This window comes from Amphiura filiformis, chromosome 2 (genome assembly GCF_039555335.1).
Source record: "Amphiura filiformis chromosome 2, Afil_fr2py, whole genome shotgun sequence".
In the NCBI taxonomy this organism is placed as follows: domain Eukaryota; kingdom Metazoa; phylum Echinodermata; class Ophiuroidea; order Amphilepidida; family Amphiuridae; genus Amphiura; species Amphiura filiformis.
In genome coordinates, this window is record NC_092629.1 from 78,709,818 (window position 1) to 78,728,647 (window position 18,830).

An 18,830-nucleotide genomic window follows, 5' to 3' on the forward strand; every position below is an offset into this window, starting at 1 on the left:
TGTTTTGCCGAAGGGAGGGCCTAGATTGTGTTGTAAACTTTCATCATTCTTTGGTCTACCTGTGTTTTCATGAAGGTGTAAAACAGGTGATGGAAAGCAGTTTAAAATTTCCGCCAAGGCCGAATCATTTCACATTTTGGGTGCACTGTAGCCGACGGCTACCCAACTAAAGGCTGCTAGTCAGGTGTAGGAATGCGTGGATTTGGATTCGTCTATATGAGAAATTTGCCACACCTCGCCGCAATGCTAGTATGAATGGACATGTAGATGAAAAGTCAGTGACATTGGCCTATTCCACCTATATCCCCCTCCTAATGGAAGGCACTTCTGGAATTTAGGGTGAAAACAACAGCTGGAATTCATGTCACAGCAAAACTCCATGGAAGGCACTTCTGGAACTGGGGATGAAAATAGAAAATGGATCGCTAGAATTCTGATGTGTCCAGCAAAATTGCATGTTGGCGCAAACTGGTGGAAGGCACTGGGGAATAACACCTGGAATTTGCTTGTCTTCCAACTGGAAGTATTCCATTTGGGTCAGTCCATCTCAAATCACCTAATGGGTTGGCTGGTCACCCTCTCAGAATTTTGTTTAAAATCACTTATATCATAGCCCTATGTGCCAAATGAACACATTTCAAATGGTAGGTCTCTACTCCTTGTCGTTTCCGAGAACCGGCCTATTGAAAATTGGGTCAGACCCCCCTTTTTGGGCATGCGTGTCGCGACATTAATTTTCTTCCGAGTTTAGACATCCATATCTTCCCTAGGTGTAAGGTACAGCGCTACAAATTGGAATCCAGGGTGTCTTTGACCCAAATAACCAGATTCTGGACTCATAAACAATGTATCTCAACCCCATTTGCTGATATAGACATATAAAAATGCATGTTCGTGTTGATGCACATGACAAATTCCTGTTTTTGACCCCCCCTCCTCTTCATCCTAGATGTCAGACATCATCTATTTTGCCTTTAGTAGGCAATATAGGTTCAGGTGTGACCCCCTATAGCAGAGTAGACCACTCATTGGCTTAAATTAGTGTTTGAATCTCTCATTGAAATACAAAGTAAATTGATGAACTTTGCATTCTGGGAATTAGAACATTAATGGCAATTACTGTGTATTTCAATGCGATCTCCAAACAGTCATTTAACCATGAAGATGGCTTGACACCACTTTGATTTCTGGTACAGAGGAACATCATAGAAGTATTTTGAATATGTGTGAGTTTGATTATGGTGTCTCATTTCCCACATAATAAAATTTGGGTTGGTATTTAGGACAATTTTGTGTGTATTTCAATGGGAAGTGGACAAATTGCGTCAAAAAACATCAAATATTCAACGAGCCATAACTCAGAAACGATAAGGAGTTGAGACCTACCATTTGAAATGTGTTCATTTGACCCATAGGTCTATGATAAGTGATTTTACAGAAAATCTGAGAGGGTGACCAGCCAACCTTCCCTGAAAATTAGGTGATTTAATATGGAATGACTCATTTGGACATGCCTTCCATGGGGTGGGGTGCAGAATTCATCTGGAATAGCCCATTTAAACAAGCCTGGGGACCAGTGTTTACTCTCTCTGGAAATTGGGTGCGCCAAATGAAACATTTTCTTCCCAAATTGGCCCAATTTTGTCTCAGTAATTCCCCAAATTGATTAATTGTAATACAGTATTGCAAATTTGTTTAAATCCGAAAATAATTTTCACTGGGCCAAAATTGAGACATACTGGCCTCTGAGTAAACACTGCTGGGGACCCTGAACAGGTAAGGGGTGGTGCAATAATTTAATTATGTGTATTATAGGGGAGGGAGATTTTTTGGCAGGCCAAAAAGGGGAGGGAGCATTTTGTGGCAGGTCGAAAGGGGAGTCAAGCAATTTTGGCAGGTCAAGGGGGGGGCAAGCGATTTTTGGCACTGATATTTTGGGCACCGCTTCTATATTACACCCTAAAAAAGCAAACTTGTCTTTGAATTTGGGTTCCCCAAAATCTTAGTGTGTAAAGGAGGGGGAGGGTAGGCAAAGATTTTTTGGCACGTCAAAAGGATGGAGGCAAAGATTTTTGGCACAGCCAAAGGGGGGGGCAAGCAATTTTGGCAGACCAGTTTGAGAATTCACCACCCCGGGGTACACATAATTATTGCACAGCCCCTAAACCTGAACAATCAACTATTCACAGGGCTGTGAATACCCCTAGCTTCTATCATTTACTGTTTGACTGAGGTTTGCGGATAAACATATCCACCTTATTTGCAAAAGCTATGAGATACAGTTTCATACTGAAATATATTTCCACAAAGTTAGGGCGTGTAGTTTGCTGTGTCACTAGTGCAAGTGGATCTCCAGGTGGATTTGTTAAATACTGGATCTCAGTTTTCGTGACATATGTGAATGTGATTGACATCAAGTGTTAGATCTTGCGTAATCCTGCTGACAGTGGACACTGAAGTCCTACCATTCTCCCAGATGTAGTTAAAGCTTCAGGTGTTTTTCGTCCTTTCCGCCCCTTTCTCCGAGTCATCTGCATTTAAAACAAAGATACATTGAAATGTGAGTTGTAATCATGCATGATCTCATGCCATCCTCTGTTCTTGAAGGCATTTTAACTCAAGATTGGAATTTTCCTAGGTTTATTCTGTCTAACTGTCTCCAATCAGCTTAAAGGGATACTCACAGATCCTGCATGGAGGGTCATGTGAAGATGTTAGATTTCTCCTTTTTGATCTAATTTGGTTGCAAACTGAGACAAAAATACTGATAGAATGTACCTTTTTTCTTATCATAACTAACATAGGTTTAACCGCTTGTCTTGAGTCTCTAAAATTCCAGTGTAGTAACTGGATTCCTTGCCCCTATAATATACATAACTTTTAAAACCAGTGTGATATTATTTTGTGAGAAAACTGCTAAATTAGTCACAAATTTATCAAGGGGTGTATTATATTACTCCCTTAATTAACCACAGCCTGGTCAAAGTACTAAACTCAAACTTTGCCATCATTGTTTATATTTATAGCAGCATGGTTGTAACTGTACAAGAAAGCATGACACACATCAAGTTCATCGCACACATAATATTAATATTATGTATTCCCTCGTTTTGTCGTCAAGGACCCAAAAACACCTAAATTTTCTGCATGGTAAAATTATACATGGGTGTTATTGAAGCTTTGGTATCTCCACATCTGTGATCCCAACAGTCACTACTTACGTGGCTCTTTAAGGTGGTACTACTTGTACACCCCTTGATAAATTTATGAATATTTTTGCATTTTTCTCAAAAAATAATAACACACTGGTAACAAATGTTATGTACCGTATACTGTATTATAGGGGCACAGAATCCAGTTACTACACTTGAATTTCACTTGACTCTAGACTAGCAGTACATTATTTATGATAAGAAAAGAGGTACTGCTGTACCTTAATAATGAACCACTTGTCTTGAATCACTGAAATTTAAGTGAAGTAATTGGATTCCTTGCCCTATAATATACATAACTTTTTTACCAGTGTGTGGGTGTGTACCACATTATTAACCTAAAAAGGCTGATCAAGCATTGACATTGGCAAGCAGTATATAAACTAGATGACCGGGGCCGGGGGGAACTCAACTCTGGTTTGGGTATAATATAGGAATGTGCCACACAGATTTCAAACACTGGGGCCGCAGAGTGGCCAAGAAAAAAAAAAAGGCGTCTTTGGAACTGAAATTTAATTTTAAAAACAGGGTCACTGGAACTAAAAAATTGCAAAAATTATAGTATGTTTTTGTTCAATTTGTAGGCGAAATTGTGGCAAATTTGAGAAAATTTGACACACATTTTTAGCTTATTTTAAACCCATTTTAAAGGCAAACTCACTTAAAATTGTTATAAACTGAGCATGGGGTCTTTGGAGTGGAAAATAAACATGCATGCAACAGTTGCACATTATATTGCACAGGTGTAAAGTATACAAAACTTGTGCACTTACTGCCACTTAGGCGATATTTCAAAAATGAACAGAAATACATGTATGGGCCAAAGTTTACAACATGTTCATTTTTCTTTTCTGGTTAATGTAAAGCTTATTTTTTATTACATGTATATGTATGTACAGCACCCTTGACACACCACCATTTGTGTTACATTTGTGTACATTTTCACAAACAGTAAAGGGTAAGTGTAATGAAAGCTGATCCAGTTTCCTGATATTCATTTTTACATTTCATATAGGCCTATACATACCTTGCCTATGTAACTCTACTTTATCTTTGGTAGAATTCACTCAAACTGGAAAAAAAAAGAGAGCAATATAATGGTCAGCAAGAGACGTCTCATAATGACCATTGTACATCTTGATCTGTGAATACTGTAAGTGTAAAGCATGAAGATTTCGCATCATGAAATTGTGGCAAAAAGCGTCAATTAAACATTTACATGGCATTAAAATTTCAAGTGTTTTGAAGTCATCAATATGTTTGCCAATGTATGAAAACATTCAAGTGTGCATTTGAATTTTGCAAACTGCAAGCCTAGTATGAAATGGTTTTCTACAGGATCTTGTGACATTTATTGTCCTAAATACCAATTAAGACAAGGTAAAAATGGAAACCTAGCCAGGGTCGGTACGGTAGTATGTCAGTAAAAGGTATTTGACTTAAAGTCAAAGTGAAAAATATGGACTGGGTCCTGGGTGTCCATTCAAGATATCTGCATTTAGGGTAGGATTTGCAAAGGCCTGAACAATGATATCTCCCTTTTTTTTGGAGGGTAGGATTGACAAAGACAAGAACGATGAACACATGACTGTTTGTAAGTGGCCCCCTGGGGTAGTGGTACCATCAAGTTCTGGGCCCAGGTCCAGCCTGCCCTCTCATTTTTTCATTGTACTTATTGCAATTTGCCTCCACACATTACGTGAGGACTAGTGAGTGGATAAGAAATTGACAGCGGAGGATACTGAACGACACACTGATTTTTAGTTGTCAATCATGAATTGCTGCAACGTTTTAGTATTTTACTGCATGGCATTCCGCAAAGCACCATGACAAATTATGCCGTATTTTTCCAAAGATCATCTCATACATATGAAGTAAGCTGAATGCGATCTGTACTTTGTAACATTCCGATCACTTTTGATCACCTATTATCGGCGAATTTGCTTAAAAACATGTGAGTTCATGTTATGTAAACATAATTAGCATGGACACAAATGAAATTACGATACAATACAATGCAATTTGAATGTGTAGCAGACCTACAGAAATAACGTTGCCGGTTTTATGCAGAATTAGACCACGTCTGCTCGAGGGCTTTAATTTGATATAAAATGATGCAGCTTGAATTCACCTTTCATACCTGCACCATATGACATCGGTTGACACGAGTCTGGTCTGCAGGTACAGGTTAGACTTTGTTTTAACATAAAATGCCATATAACTGAATTAGGGGTTCATTCATATATTTTCATGACTAAACGGTTGTTTATGCCCGAGGGTTCATACATACCAGAACATTTTGTGATTCCTATTTCATGAAAATAAAAAAAAAAAATTACAAGTAACATTATTAACAAACACGATTTTCCTTCATTTTCCCTACCCAGTGATCGCACATCCGGGATACCGGGCATAAACGCTCATTATGCCCGGCCCGACCAATCATGCGCACTGTTACATAGCGTGTATGTATGAACCCAAAATATCATTATTATAATATAAGAATGCCATCTTAATGATGTACAATAACTCTTGTGAAATGCTTGTACATGTTAGTCTTACAGTTCAGTTGTCACGCATACATGTACTAAAGTTAATTTTGATTACTTCCGTGGTCCAAGCTGTGTGCCAAGCGTAGACGAGCGTACACACAGATAGTCAGGCTCATATCACACATTATAGGTGGCGCTATTCGTCCATAGGGAAGTGGAATGTGTCTGTACAATCCAAAAATGGCTTTACTGTGGGGCTCAATGGAAAAATTACTAAAAATTAATTTTGACCACCAAAACCTAATAAGTGATGTTGACTTATGTATACATAACATACAGTAGTGTACATTGTACATGTGCCTGCTGTCACAATTTCACACACAAAATTTTTGACAATTTGGTGACACTATTTTTGTCTGTAACTTCAAAAGTATGCACTAGAAACATGATTGACCCCTTATTGTTTAGGTAATTTGATTCTCTTTCAAATGAAAGAACTTTCAGCTAAAAATATTGCACTTCAAAATTTTATGAACATACCTAACACAGAAGAAATAAACAATCACGCTGATTGGCAGGCGGCGGATGACATGATCGCGCCCGGCAACTCGTGAAACCGCCTGGCCGTATATGTATGGCATTTTCCATATACTCGGTTAGTTTTGTGGGGTTCATTATCGAACCCCAACGGTTTTAGCTTGTATTTATATTATTTATCAACATAGGCCTATTTGTTTGTGATATTTCAAGCGTTTTAAAATTTCAAAATAATCCCATTCAATTACACGGTTGACGATGAAAATTTACTGAATTTAGGGACTGCACGTCATACACCACCTGCTGATTGGCTGATCAATGCACTTAACTTAAGTTAAGACAACAAGCCGGTTGACCCATTGGTCGTCGGCGCGGCGCGTAGTAGGTGACCTTGTCACTTCTACGCGATCGCAATTCACCAGCGCATACCCGGACCACGGAAGTAATAAAAAATTAACTTTATGTGTGTATATTTAATTTACATTATCATTATTAATTAAAGGGGCACTTCGTGATCCACAGCCTCATCCCCCCACTTTTCTCAAAAAAAGTTGAGATTTTTATATCACTGGGAACCTCTAGCTACATAATGTTTATGTACAAAATATTTCTTGCCGATTAATTCGTTTAGCAAAGATATCGTGAAATTTGAATTTCGTTCTGGTGCACCAGAACGAAATTACAACGCATTGCCATTCTATGCCTAGGAGCAGTGTAATACACATAATCATGCATAACTCGCAAACGCAATATCGGAATCAACTGAAATTTTGGGAATATACTTTTTCGTGGATATGTACTAAAAATGTCATAAAAAGAGGATGCTAGGATCACGAAATACTCCTTTAAGCTTAAGCATACTCACCCGTACTGTTGATCACAGATCAGTCTATACAGTACCATCAACTTGACCACTCTCTCCGACCCACCTCCAGTTAAAACTCGTTTTGGAGTATTTACGAGGATGCACTACCAAGTACTAAAATTAAGTCTTGATGTAATTTACATGGCTCATGCACTGCATGTATGTTTTGATAGATCACATCACATGTTGTAATTCAGTTGTTGATGATGCACGGTCAGCTGTTTCCGGGGTCAAACTATTTATAATATTCAATATTTATACTGTCTTTTCAAGACCAGCCCACAAATTCACCGTTCAGTGAGAACAGGTAGTTGCTGTTTCATTTACAAAACGTCTATTTTAACTAATATATCGTGTACGCTACGCTGATTACCCTATTTCATAGATTAGAGGAACTGCGCACTTCATGGTGTAGTAGTTTCGAATATTTTCTCGAAATATGTTGCATGAATCTCGTGAAGAAGTACTGCTGATGACTTTTTTCATTAATTTGTTTCTTATTATGGCCAATTTGCAGTTTAAAAATGAATAAAAAGAGCCAAAACACGACTTAAATGCCAACAAATTAGTATGACACTGGCAAAATATATTTGTGTAATCCAAATCCATAAATAGCTAAGGTCTAACTCCAGAAATTGTTTCATTTTAGCAACGGACGATGAAATTATGTTAATTGTAACAACCAATGTTATACTTGCCTGCGCTTCGCGATCTAACGATCGCTATTGACGTAGCGAAGCTATGAATGTTATCGATGGGGATTGTATTGCGCAAGGTGAGCGACTACAAGTAACACCAAGTATAAACCTGGGTCCACATTTCAGAAATCAACAAAAATTCAAATCAAATATGGCGTGTGTGGAAAAGCTGAATGTCATCATTTTGCACATGGATTTATATAAAATGTTCTCAAAATGGAAGGATTTCAAAATATCCAACAGGTAAATGATGAAACCGTTATTACACATGAGTAAGTAGGATGTTTCACCAGTTTCAAATTGAGGGGTTACCATTGTGAACATAGCGGTTCACATTGATATTCAGTGTTCGTATATTTCCGAGAAGACAAGCAAGTGCACTGCCTAAAATTCACATAATACTTAAAACCAGGAATTGTGTTATCTTAAACATTCTGCTGTAGCAGACCTGAAACTTATGTGCTGGCTTGCGAACACAAATTTTGCATATCAATGTCAACTAGAAGGGAAAAAAATAAGTTACTTGTCCTCGAGTCCTGAAAGTGATGCCCTTTTTGAACAAGCACATTTTTCCCAAAGCTGTGCATAATTAGTGAATTTCCCAAAAAAATAAATTTTAATACTTTTAGGGTCGGGCATTACTGCTAAATATGTGTGTGTAAGCGGATTCACGATAGAAATTCTGAAATTCAAAATCTTCTCCTAGTTCTGAATGTCGCCTGACGTACCTCCTTTTTTGGCTTCTATCTTTAAAAGCATGTAAGATACATTGATACCGATGCCACCAATAGAACGAGAAGATTTGCCCTTCGCTTTGCATACCACTTTGTCCATTTTTTTTTTTTCAATTTCTTCACAAAATGCAAAAAAGCCACAAAAAAATGCAATGGGTGTAGTACCCCCTTAAGGATATCAAAATGCATTCAAATTCAATGCATTTTGATATCATTAATAGAGCATGACATGAATACAAATTATCAATTTTCATCTTAAAAATACAAAACATCTTGATTTTTTTTTTTTTTTTTTGAAATTCGAGTATAATCCCACCCCCCCAATTGTGAAAAATGTTCACCTAAAAAACGGGTGGGACTATACTCGGACCAATACGGTAATCACTTTTAAGTGTTTTTGTGCATGGGGCACTAAACATTTGAGGTGACAGGTATAGGCTATATGTGCCTACCGGCTTCGGGAAGTAGGAGCCAGCGGTATTGTTTTTTAAAAAAGGCGCGGATTCATTAGGTATATGAAATGAAAACAGAGGCTCATTGGGGCTATTTTGGTATAGAATATATTTAAAGGGGTCATATCGGGTATAAAGCTTCGAAACAATGGAGCAAAATGAATTTCTTTTGTTCCAAATTTGCCAAATTTACTGAAATAAGATAATTTGAAAGTTTCTGCACCGTTTTATGGCATTTGATGGTATAATTCAGAAAAACGGGTCATGGCAGACGAACCTAAAAAATGGGTTATCGGGTGCGACTTAAAAAAGAGGTCATCGGGTAGTCGACTTCTAGAAAGGGGGCATAGGCGCATACCAGTCACTTATAAAACTCATAAAGTTGAGTCCCCCCCCCCCCCGATTCTAATCTGCCTTTCACGTCTTGAAATAATTATGATACAGATATGCGGAAAACGGCGTTTGGAGTTTTATTTCGGTAACCAATGAAGTCATCACTGAGTACTTCCCCTGTTGCCCAGAACCATATTATCACCTGGAATTCACCATTGTTTTCCAACGGAATGCGGATTTTATGTGACTTATATATGATCTTGCCATGCTGCTTTCTGTCCGCCTTGTCACTATTGGTATTTTTACTGCCTCCCGATTGTGGTGAGAAGTTGACACTGTCTATTACTAATCTACTGGCACTGGTTGTGTTTCAACAACTGATTGCTGAAACCATGCCCCCTAACGGAGATGAACTCCCTTTGCTTGGTAAGTAGGCCTATGTGTGTTTCTTTCCCTTTCTCCCGGTTATCTCGCCTCGCCCTCTCCCCCTCCCTCTCCCACTCTCTCTCTCCCTTCTCTCTCCTCTTCCCCTTCTCTCCTCACCCCCTCTCCTCATCCCCCCCCCTCTCTCTCTCGATTGTTGTCAAAATGGTCCATAATGCTATTGGAACTCCTTCAATTGCAAGTCTTAAGGTGGTACTACACCCACTGATAAATTTTGTAACTAATTTTGCATTTTTCTCAACAAATAACAACACACTGGTAACAAAGGTTATGTATAATATAGGGGCAATGAATCCAATTACTTCACTGAAATTTCAGTGATTCAAGACAAGTGGTTCATTGTATGTTCAGAAATGAGGCACATTCTAGCGGGACCTCTTTTGATCTCTTTTCATAAATAACGTACCGCTTGTCCTGAGTCACTGAAATTCCAGTGTAGTAACTGGATTCTTTGGCCCTATAAAATATACAAAACTTTTGTTGCCAGTGTGTTATTACTTTTTTTTAGAAAAATGAAAAAAAATAGTCACAAATTTATCAAGGGGTGTAGTACCACCTTAATCTTTACATCAAACTACAGATATATTGACCGACTCTCGTGCATATCTAATTTCTATTTTATTTTATTTATTTCATTTGTTCTTTATAGGTACTTATTTTTTAGCCATGATAATCATGGTATGTGTGTCCGTTGTTGCAACTGTGCTTGTAATTAGCATTAGCCACAATTCTACACAAATGCATCCATGGATTAAAACACTCTTTCTGGATGTTCTTTCCAAGGTAGGTAAATGGTTGGGCTGTTGTCGACAATACTTTTCCTGATTGTCGACAAACAATTGTCGACAAGGACTTGTCATTAAAAATATTAGAGATAAGCTTAAGATCAGCATTATTTGCCATGAAATATAAAAAAGTAATAATTGAGCGTTAAAGGTGACATTGATGGTGAATTAATAGACTTCATTTTGTAGTGGTAAGCTATTGATTTGATTACGTGTAATGACGTAATATTTTGATGTAAATAAAAGACGCATAACGCGATCTTTGGACTTAATATTTGACACTTTATTGATGTACTGATTTATCGACAACTTGCCGACGTCGGATCTTGAGATTTGACGATTGTCGACAATGAAAGTTCTACTCGACAACAGTCCTAGTAAATAGGAGAGCAAAAGTGAAATATGGGGTCAAAAATAGCCCTATATGGCAATCCGTACGCTATTAACCCGAGAACAGATAGCGGTCACGGGGTTTTAGCAAAGGCCTACTACTCAACGCTCTGCAGGGTCTATTGTTCTATTGTTTCCGATTAGAGCGCTGACATATTGGAAAATGTTGCCAATCAATATTCATGAGAGTGTACATTCAACGTCCAGTTTGCGAAATTGGGTGAGTTGTGTTTGGTAGGTGTGAAATACATCTGACTGGGCGTTTTATTTACGTAACGAATAAAGGCACTGACATCATCGAATGGCTGCCCAGTGCTGTTATATGTTTAGTTATTAAATAGGCCTAATAATTATTATTAAATGTATACATCATTCCTTTCTTTTCCTTCTCTGTACTTATTCTCTCCTAGGCCTACACTTTATCACTCCCTCGCTCTCATTGTCCCCTCTCACCCTCCCTCTCTCATTCCCATCGTTTTCCTTATATTTCTATTTATCTACTTGTCTTTATTATATCTTTTTATTTCTCCCTTCCTCCAGCCCTCTCTCATTCTCCATATCCCCTCCTCCCCTCTTCCTCCCTCCTCCCTCCCAAGACTTCTCACAGAGGTGAATCTGCCCCTCCCCAACCCCCTCCCCTCTTTGGGTACGCCACTATTTCTATACCAATCTCCTTCTTAAAATTAAATGGAAATTTCCTATAAACAACCTTTATAGGCCTATACTTATACTTACATGTATACGTATAGCGATTGCCATTATAGTGTAATATAGATATATGGACTGGACATGGCAGCCTTCATACATTCTAATGTGTAATCGATCAGCGAGAGCATTCAATTTATTTAAATGAAACGCCTAACGTCAGGTGGGTGGTAAAGATGATTGCATCGACAGCTAAAGCCTCCTTACAGACTTCAGACCCACACAAGCACACATTTGGGATACGTGAGTACAATGGTACCACTTTACACATTACTGCCCTTACACATGACTGTAGTGTGGTCACTTATTGATACTCGCCTGTTGTGTAGAGCGTTAATATGATGCCGGATCAGTGACCAATTTAATGGCGGAACCCCTTTATTCAAAACAATGGTACCACTTTTATGAATAGCCTGTCGCAACTTCTAATCGGCATCAAACGAACAAAAGATTATATAATCTATTGCGACTCTATTTATATTTAAAAGCTCTTTGCCTACTACAACATGTATATGGTTTTAGCAGTTCTCGGATTATAGCGTGTTTAAAATGCCTTATATAATAGGGCTATAATTACCACACACAAAAATGTCAATCTTTTCCCACCGTGAATAGTGGGATTTTCAGTGATGTTTTTATTTTACCAAGTCCCAACTTTTGGACACATCAATGGATTTTATATCCTAAACTGAACAGCTCTTCTTTGTCACTTTCAGGTGGTCTGTTTAACAGTTGATATGGATACTGTAGGATCTGAACCAGCACCTCACAAAATGACAAACGGGTCTACATCCTTTGACGAAGGCAACTTGAATTCTGGGTATAACGAACTTTCTGCATCAGTAACCAATACTGGTAACGGTATCAGCAGCATGACCAGCATGGACCCTAATATAGCTAAAATACTCGGAATTATGAAATTTATGAAGAATGAAATGGTATCGCAATCTGACAAAGAAAATCGACAGTTGCTATGGAAGCAGGTTTCCAAAGTGATTGACAGATGTCTATTTCTAATATTGGTGATTTTTGCACTTGCAATATCATTCACCATTGGCATATACATATACATGGGCAGTGAAACTGTCCATAATGAACACTAAATAGAAACGCTCCGATTTTCATAAAAATGATCTCCAATTCTGTGATTTTTGATACCAATTTAAATATTTAAATATAGTCCGACTGCCAGTGGGTATGACGTTGTTTCGGTTTCCAAAGACCACCAACAAAAATAAGTTTACTGGAACTCTGTCAGCATTGAGATATGGTGGGTCAAAGAGATCAAAATTCAAATTGCTCAAATGCTGTTAAAAAATTCTCCAAATTCTTCCTCTCGTCATGGCGATCCAGAAAAAGTATACTTTTACCTATCTGAGACATTCCCTTCTGGAGTTATAAAAGGTCAAAGGTCACCATTTGACCTCCACAGGGGTCCAGACCTGAAAAATGATCCGATTTTCACCAAAATAGTCTCAAATTTTTTGTTTTTGTCTTTTATAAACAATAAAAAACAGAAAAGTTTGCAATAGCTAGGATGTTTCGTTATTCAGGTAACGTGGTGACAAAAGTCAATGTCCATTAAATCATATAGACCTAACCCTTTTTGCTATGTCACCATGGTTACCCATGTAAAGAAGCATCATACACAATACAAACTATTATTTTTCTGCATAGATTTTCTGTGATGAACAATTTGAGACTACTTTGGTGAAGATCGGAATATTTTTTTAGGTTTTGACCCCTGTGGAGGTCAAATCGTGACCTTTGACTTTTTTGCTTATAACTCCAGAAAGGTATATCACAGATAGGTAAAAGTATACTTTTTCTGGATCGCCATGACAAGAGGAATAATTTGGGGAACTTTTCAACAGCATTTGAGCAGTTTGAATTTTGACATCTGTGTGATCTTTGACCCGCCATATCTCAAAATGCTCAATGCTGACGGAGTTCCAGTAAACTTGTTTTGCCCCTTGAGCAGTTAAAGAAATTGAGGTCAACGGTTATATAGAGGTCAAGGTGATATAGGAGTCAAAACTCAAAATCGTTCAGATTGTGTTAAAAGCTTTGCCAAAACTCAGGTCACAAGGATTCAGAAAATAATCATATATAGTTTAACCTACCTACGGCCAATCAGTGAGTTCAGAGCTCAATCTTGGGCTCTATGGTCAAACACACACAATTTGCCCGATTTTGATACAAATGGTCTTAAGTGTAAACGCAGTATTGTTGATCAATTCTCATTATCTAAATCAATATATTATTGAAAAATTACACTTTGATGTTTTGCAAAGGTTAATTCTACAAATCATATACTTTGAAATCTTGCTTGATTTTTTATTGTTAATGAGTTATGTAAGTTTTACAAAAGTGTTGTTGTTTCAGCCCTCTTTACAACATAACTCAAAAACCACAGGACCTACAAAAGTATATCTGTGATATTTGAATCGTTCTACACACTTTCTATGAAATGATCAATGCAATTTTTGCCAAAGCTCACTACCATTCACAAGATGCTGTGAATTACCTAATCGCAACAATTTAAAATGAGTTGCTAACCTTAAAGGATGACTCCGGTAATCACAACATTTTGCCTTATATGTTAGAAAAATAATTATCAAGCACGAATCACGTGGTTGTAATTGAAACAAACTCATATTGACCATAAAAACGAATAAAAACAGCCGGCTCTCAACACGAGATATTCAAAATTCCCGCGCAGAAATTGTCTTGTGCAATGACGTCATGGTTACTTGTGCTCAATTGTTGTCAGCCTTCATTGTATTACTAGGACGTCATTGCACTGGACAATTTATTCGGCGCCCGGGAATTTTGAATATCGCGTGTTGAGAGACGGTTGTATTAATTCGTTTTTATGGTCAATATGAGTTTGTTTCAAATAAAACCACGTGATTTGTGCTTGATAATTAATTTTCGATGATATAAGGCATAATGTTGTGATTACCGAAGACACCCTTTAAATGTCAATATTCAAGAAGCTAAAACATGTTAGTCGATCATACCCTCTATGTCCTCAATTCAGAATTGAGGGACGAACATTCATGCCGCCATGATAGGAGATCGAATCCACTGCACTTATTCAATAGCCACGTATATTGTTCCGGCCTGTTTAATAGTTTTGAGACGCATAATGGGCCGAGGGACACCCGAGTAAAGCTATAGCCGGTGACTGACCTCTGTAGATCTCAGTGAGCCTGGTACGTCATCTGCATTAGACTACCTCCACCAGTGTTCCACATTGCGCTTGTAACGTGATATGTTTCGTTACCCCGATTGTTTACGAATGAGGGCAGCTGTCATGTTTTTCTGTTCTGCACATAATTTATAAAATCTGAATTTTTGTCAGTTTTTGATTTAAAAACGCATGATTGTTTGTCAATACACTCGCTAAAGACTATCATGTTCTTCCAACACATATATTCAAGTGCAAGTCTTAAAAATTGGCTTCTTTAGAAAGCAAAAATTACGGGAGATATTCAGCATTTTCTACCCCGGTATCCAAAGATTTATTGTCTGAATATCAATCTTACATAGCACATCCACGTGTATCGATCCCGGGTATTGATTTAGTTTCCCTGCTGTACAATGTAATTATTTACATGTCGATGTGTGCCGTTTTCAAGGAATCAACTTTCTGATCCATTTGAGAATATAACCTCCATGATAGACGAATCCAACGAACCAAGTGATGGTCAGAATTTAGCCGGCCATGACTGGGTCCCCGGCGCACCAAACTGGTGTTGTGACTGCCCAATTGGGTTCATTAAAGCCGCTTAAAAATCGATGTTATGTTGTATTGTGTGACAAACTTTCATCATTCTATTGAAACTTGGGTGATGAAATGCAGTTTAAAATCCTCACCAAGCATGCATCATTTCATATTTTAGGTGGGATATACCCGACAGGGACCCCGCTATGGCTGCCCATTGCTTGTCGAATACGATAAGATTTCAGTCATAGGCACGTTAACACAACTACCCACACCACTCCACGCCATACATAAATTCTCCCAGTCACATATCCCCAATATGAAATTTTTAAAAAGTAAATTTTAATTTCAATTCTTTTAAAGTTTGGCAGAGGCGGGGTTCGAACTCACGGCACCACCGCTTTGGCTATCACGTATACCATACGACCAGCGCCTTAGACCGCTCGACCACGAAGGACTTGACAGTGTCATCGTGAAAATATAATATTAATAAATCGCTACTTCATTACTACATCATATTTTGGAATTTTATCTGCTTAAAACATTAATGTGTATTTATAATAAAGCTACCATTATTTATATTGTTGAATTCTCAAGCGCATAGAGATAATAGGTCTACATACACAATACATAAAATCGATTTTGATATCGGCCACGTGCTCTGCTGTGCATGTGCTTTCCCGTAGTGGCGGAAGTTGTATTACGAAGTGCATCCGAAATCCATTTTGAAGCAAATGCTTTTGACAAGGCATTGGATTGTTCCAGTTTGCATCCAAAATCCACATTAGACCCCTAATTTTATTTACGAAATCAAAAGATTAGATTATCATAACAACAAAACGGTAATCTTTTGTCGGGTCTAATGTGAAAATTACATTAAAAAATACAGTTTTACAAAATTAATTTTCACTTAATTCCAAAAAAATGGCGTATATAAGATTGAAATAAATTCTCTACCTTCTATACTAGATCAATTGTGACGCAAGTTGTTATCAAAAATTGTTGTGATAGATGTACAGTTAATATTCATATATTCCATTACCTATCTGATGGTACAGTTTTTACACAGAAAATATTTATTTGAAAAACCTGCCACTCGGTTTTTCCGGAAAGGTCACAGGGTCGCCGTGACCATTTTTCTTATTCTAACAGCAAGCGTTTCTGAAATGCAGTATGGCGAAATGTGGTGTAACAACTACCCAATAGGACCGGGGTTTGAACTTGTCTCCGGTCCAAATAGGTAGTCGAATTCAGCAGGCAATTATGCATGCAGGCTTATTATAGGCTTGAAACAGGCATTGTCATTGTTTGGTTACGGTTAGTTTAGGGGTAGGGTTAGAGTTAGGATTAGGGTTATGAATAGGGTTAGGGTAAGGATTAACTTACACAAACTAATTGAATATATTAATACAAAAGCCACCCAAGTCCATACTGTGGCCAAATTGATTTAAGCATGGGAATTTGTTGCTATGCATAGGCCTGTCATATGTATGAAAAAAACAACTCAAATTCATCCACTGTGTCTATTGAGCATGTGAGAAATAGCATGTATGAAAGAACCACCCAAGTCCATGATTTGAGTCTTGTAACACATTGATTGAAATCCAGTATGTATAAATGTAGCTAAAAGTCCGCTTGTAACACATTCATTGCTTCAGAGTGACTTTTGAAAAAAAAGGGTTTAATAAAGGAAAGTGTGTGGTTTATATCAACATTATACATACCTGTGCGCTTTATTTTGTATTATCTTACTAGTGGTAATCTCATTCAAACATTGTTGTCTTTGTATATGATTCAAAAAACCACCCAAGTCCAAAATTTAAAATGAACCCCACGAAGCCCCTGAAATGCTAATCGTCATACTTAATACAGTTTAACTCACTCATTTGCACGTAAAACTTACCATATTGACCAGGTAAATATAACTGAAGGAATTAAAATGATACACATGTTTTTCTCTCAAAATCACTTCCCATGGATTTCCCGTGGGTTTTGTATTCATGTATTCAATTGCATGAAGGTTGGACTCTCCCCCCCCCCAGCTTGATGAATTAAAAGCTAGCTAGTGACTAGTGAGGGCTCAAACATGATCAGAGCGCTTATCAGAAAAAGCTAGAAAAGTTTCTAAGTTCTTAGAACCGAAATCTTATCGTGATCGACCAGTAATGATTGAGGTGTAGGAATGCGTGAAATTGGATTCGTCTATAGAATAAAATATTATTAAATAGCTTTGCCTTCACATCTAGGACGATTCGATTAGGTACTAAGACTTACTAATCCCTGGTATGAATATTATTTTATTACTGTCAAGGCAATCATCACCACGATCCGTTTTGTAATAATATAAAAAGCAATTCAAATAGCAGCCCGCCGAGTTCAGTGAACTACGCCCTGAAATCGATGGTGTAGTGCCCCATCAAAAGAAGCTCTCCATACACAAATTAACAAATACAATAGGACAAGGCCAGCACCTATGACCTGCTCAGTGATATGTTATGTGAGGTCTTCTAAAGCTTTATATCTTGAAGGTTAGTATTCGTTTGTGCATATGGACTGCGCATAAGGTCTCGTATCCATAGGCTGTTCCCTTGTGGCGTGTGCCCTTGTTCCGTGTTTACTTTTTCCCATGTGACCTGCCACACAGACAACGAACCGTAGCGGCCACTAAGCAAAACAAAGGTTCGATGTCTGTGCGGCAGGTCACATGGGAAAAGTAAACACGGAACAAGGGCACACGCCACAAGGGAACAGTCTATGGATACGAGGCCTAAGATGCAAAATATTAGTTATTATAATAAATATTGGTATTATAACATAATGGTACAGGTGGTATACATGAATCTGTAATTTATATACTGACAGTATATAAATTAGCTATATACATGTATTTGAATGGGGCTTCCACTTCATCAATACTGTTATTTTCTTTGTTTTTTGCCAAATTTTCCATTTCAAAAATACAAAATGACAATTTGAATGACTTATCCTTTTAAGCAATTTATAAACAATTTAACACTTGCGCTGGGATCACTGAAGTGAGTGAGTGGGTCTTGTTTAACAATAGGCATCGACTGACTACCGTATACCGTTCTGCCTGTGTTGGCTATTCTTCTATCTGTGTTTATTGTATTCTTTCACTTTTGGGCTTCGGCTGGGATGGTATAATTTCCTTAAAAACGCTAAATACGTGGAACCATGGAGGTATATAAATAAATGGAGAATGATCGCCAGAATTCTAATCTCCTAAGTGGAGATTATCCCGGTACCTCTATTCAATGAGTCACCAAACTTGAATTGACCAGCCACTTCAGCCAAGCTATTGATATCCACGATGGTTATGAGCCTCTACCATGGTTCATTGATTATCACTCCCAAAATTTCCTCATAGGAATTGACCCTACAATGACCCGTACCGGAAGCCTTGTAAAAGAGACTGTATAATGACGTCAGCTA

The 18,830-nt window shown here is 37.8% G+C and overlaps 1 protein-coding gene and 1 long non-coding RNA gene across 2 annotated transcripts in view; one reads left to right on the top strand and one right to left on the bottom strand.

Annotated features, from left to right (window-relative positions):
• The window catches only part of LOC140146652 (neuronal acetylcholine receptor subunit alpha-10-like), a 43,770-nt gene extending 28,953 nt beyond the window's left edge, over positions 1-14,817 (top strand). The window contains 4 exon segments of the mRNA XM_072168522.1: positions 9,435-9,567; positions 9,569-9,749; positions 10,417-10,550; positions 12,364-14,817. Coding sequence (XP_072024623.1) covers positions 9,435-9,567; positions 9,569-9,749; positions 10,417-10,550; positions 12,364-12,750 — 835 coding nt within the window. The 3' untranslated portion in view covers positions 12,751-14,817.
• On the bottom strand, positions 1,909-7,400 carry LOC140146653 (uncharacterized). The gene is made up of 3 exons (XR_011858281.1): positions 7,107-7,400; positions 4,240-4,284; positions 1,909-2,531 (listed from the first exon to the last, which is right to left on the bottom strand). It is a non-coding gene; the product is annotated as an uncharacterized lncRNA (long non-coding RNA).
• Positions 14,818-18,830: the final 4,013 nt, after the last annotated feature.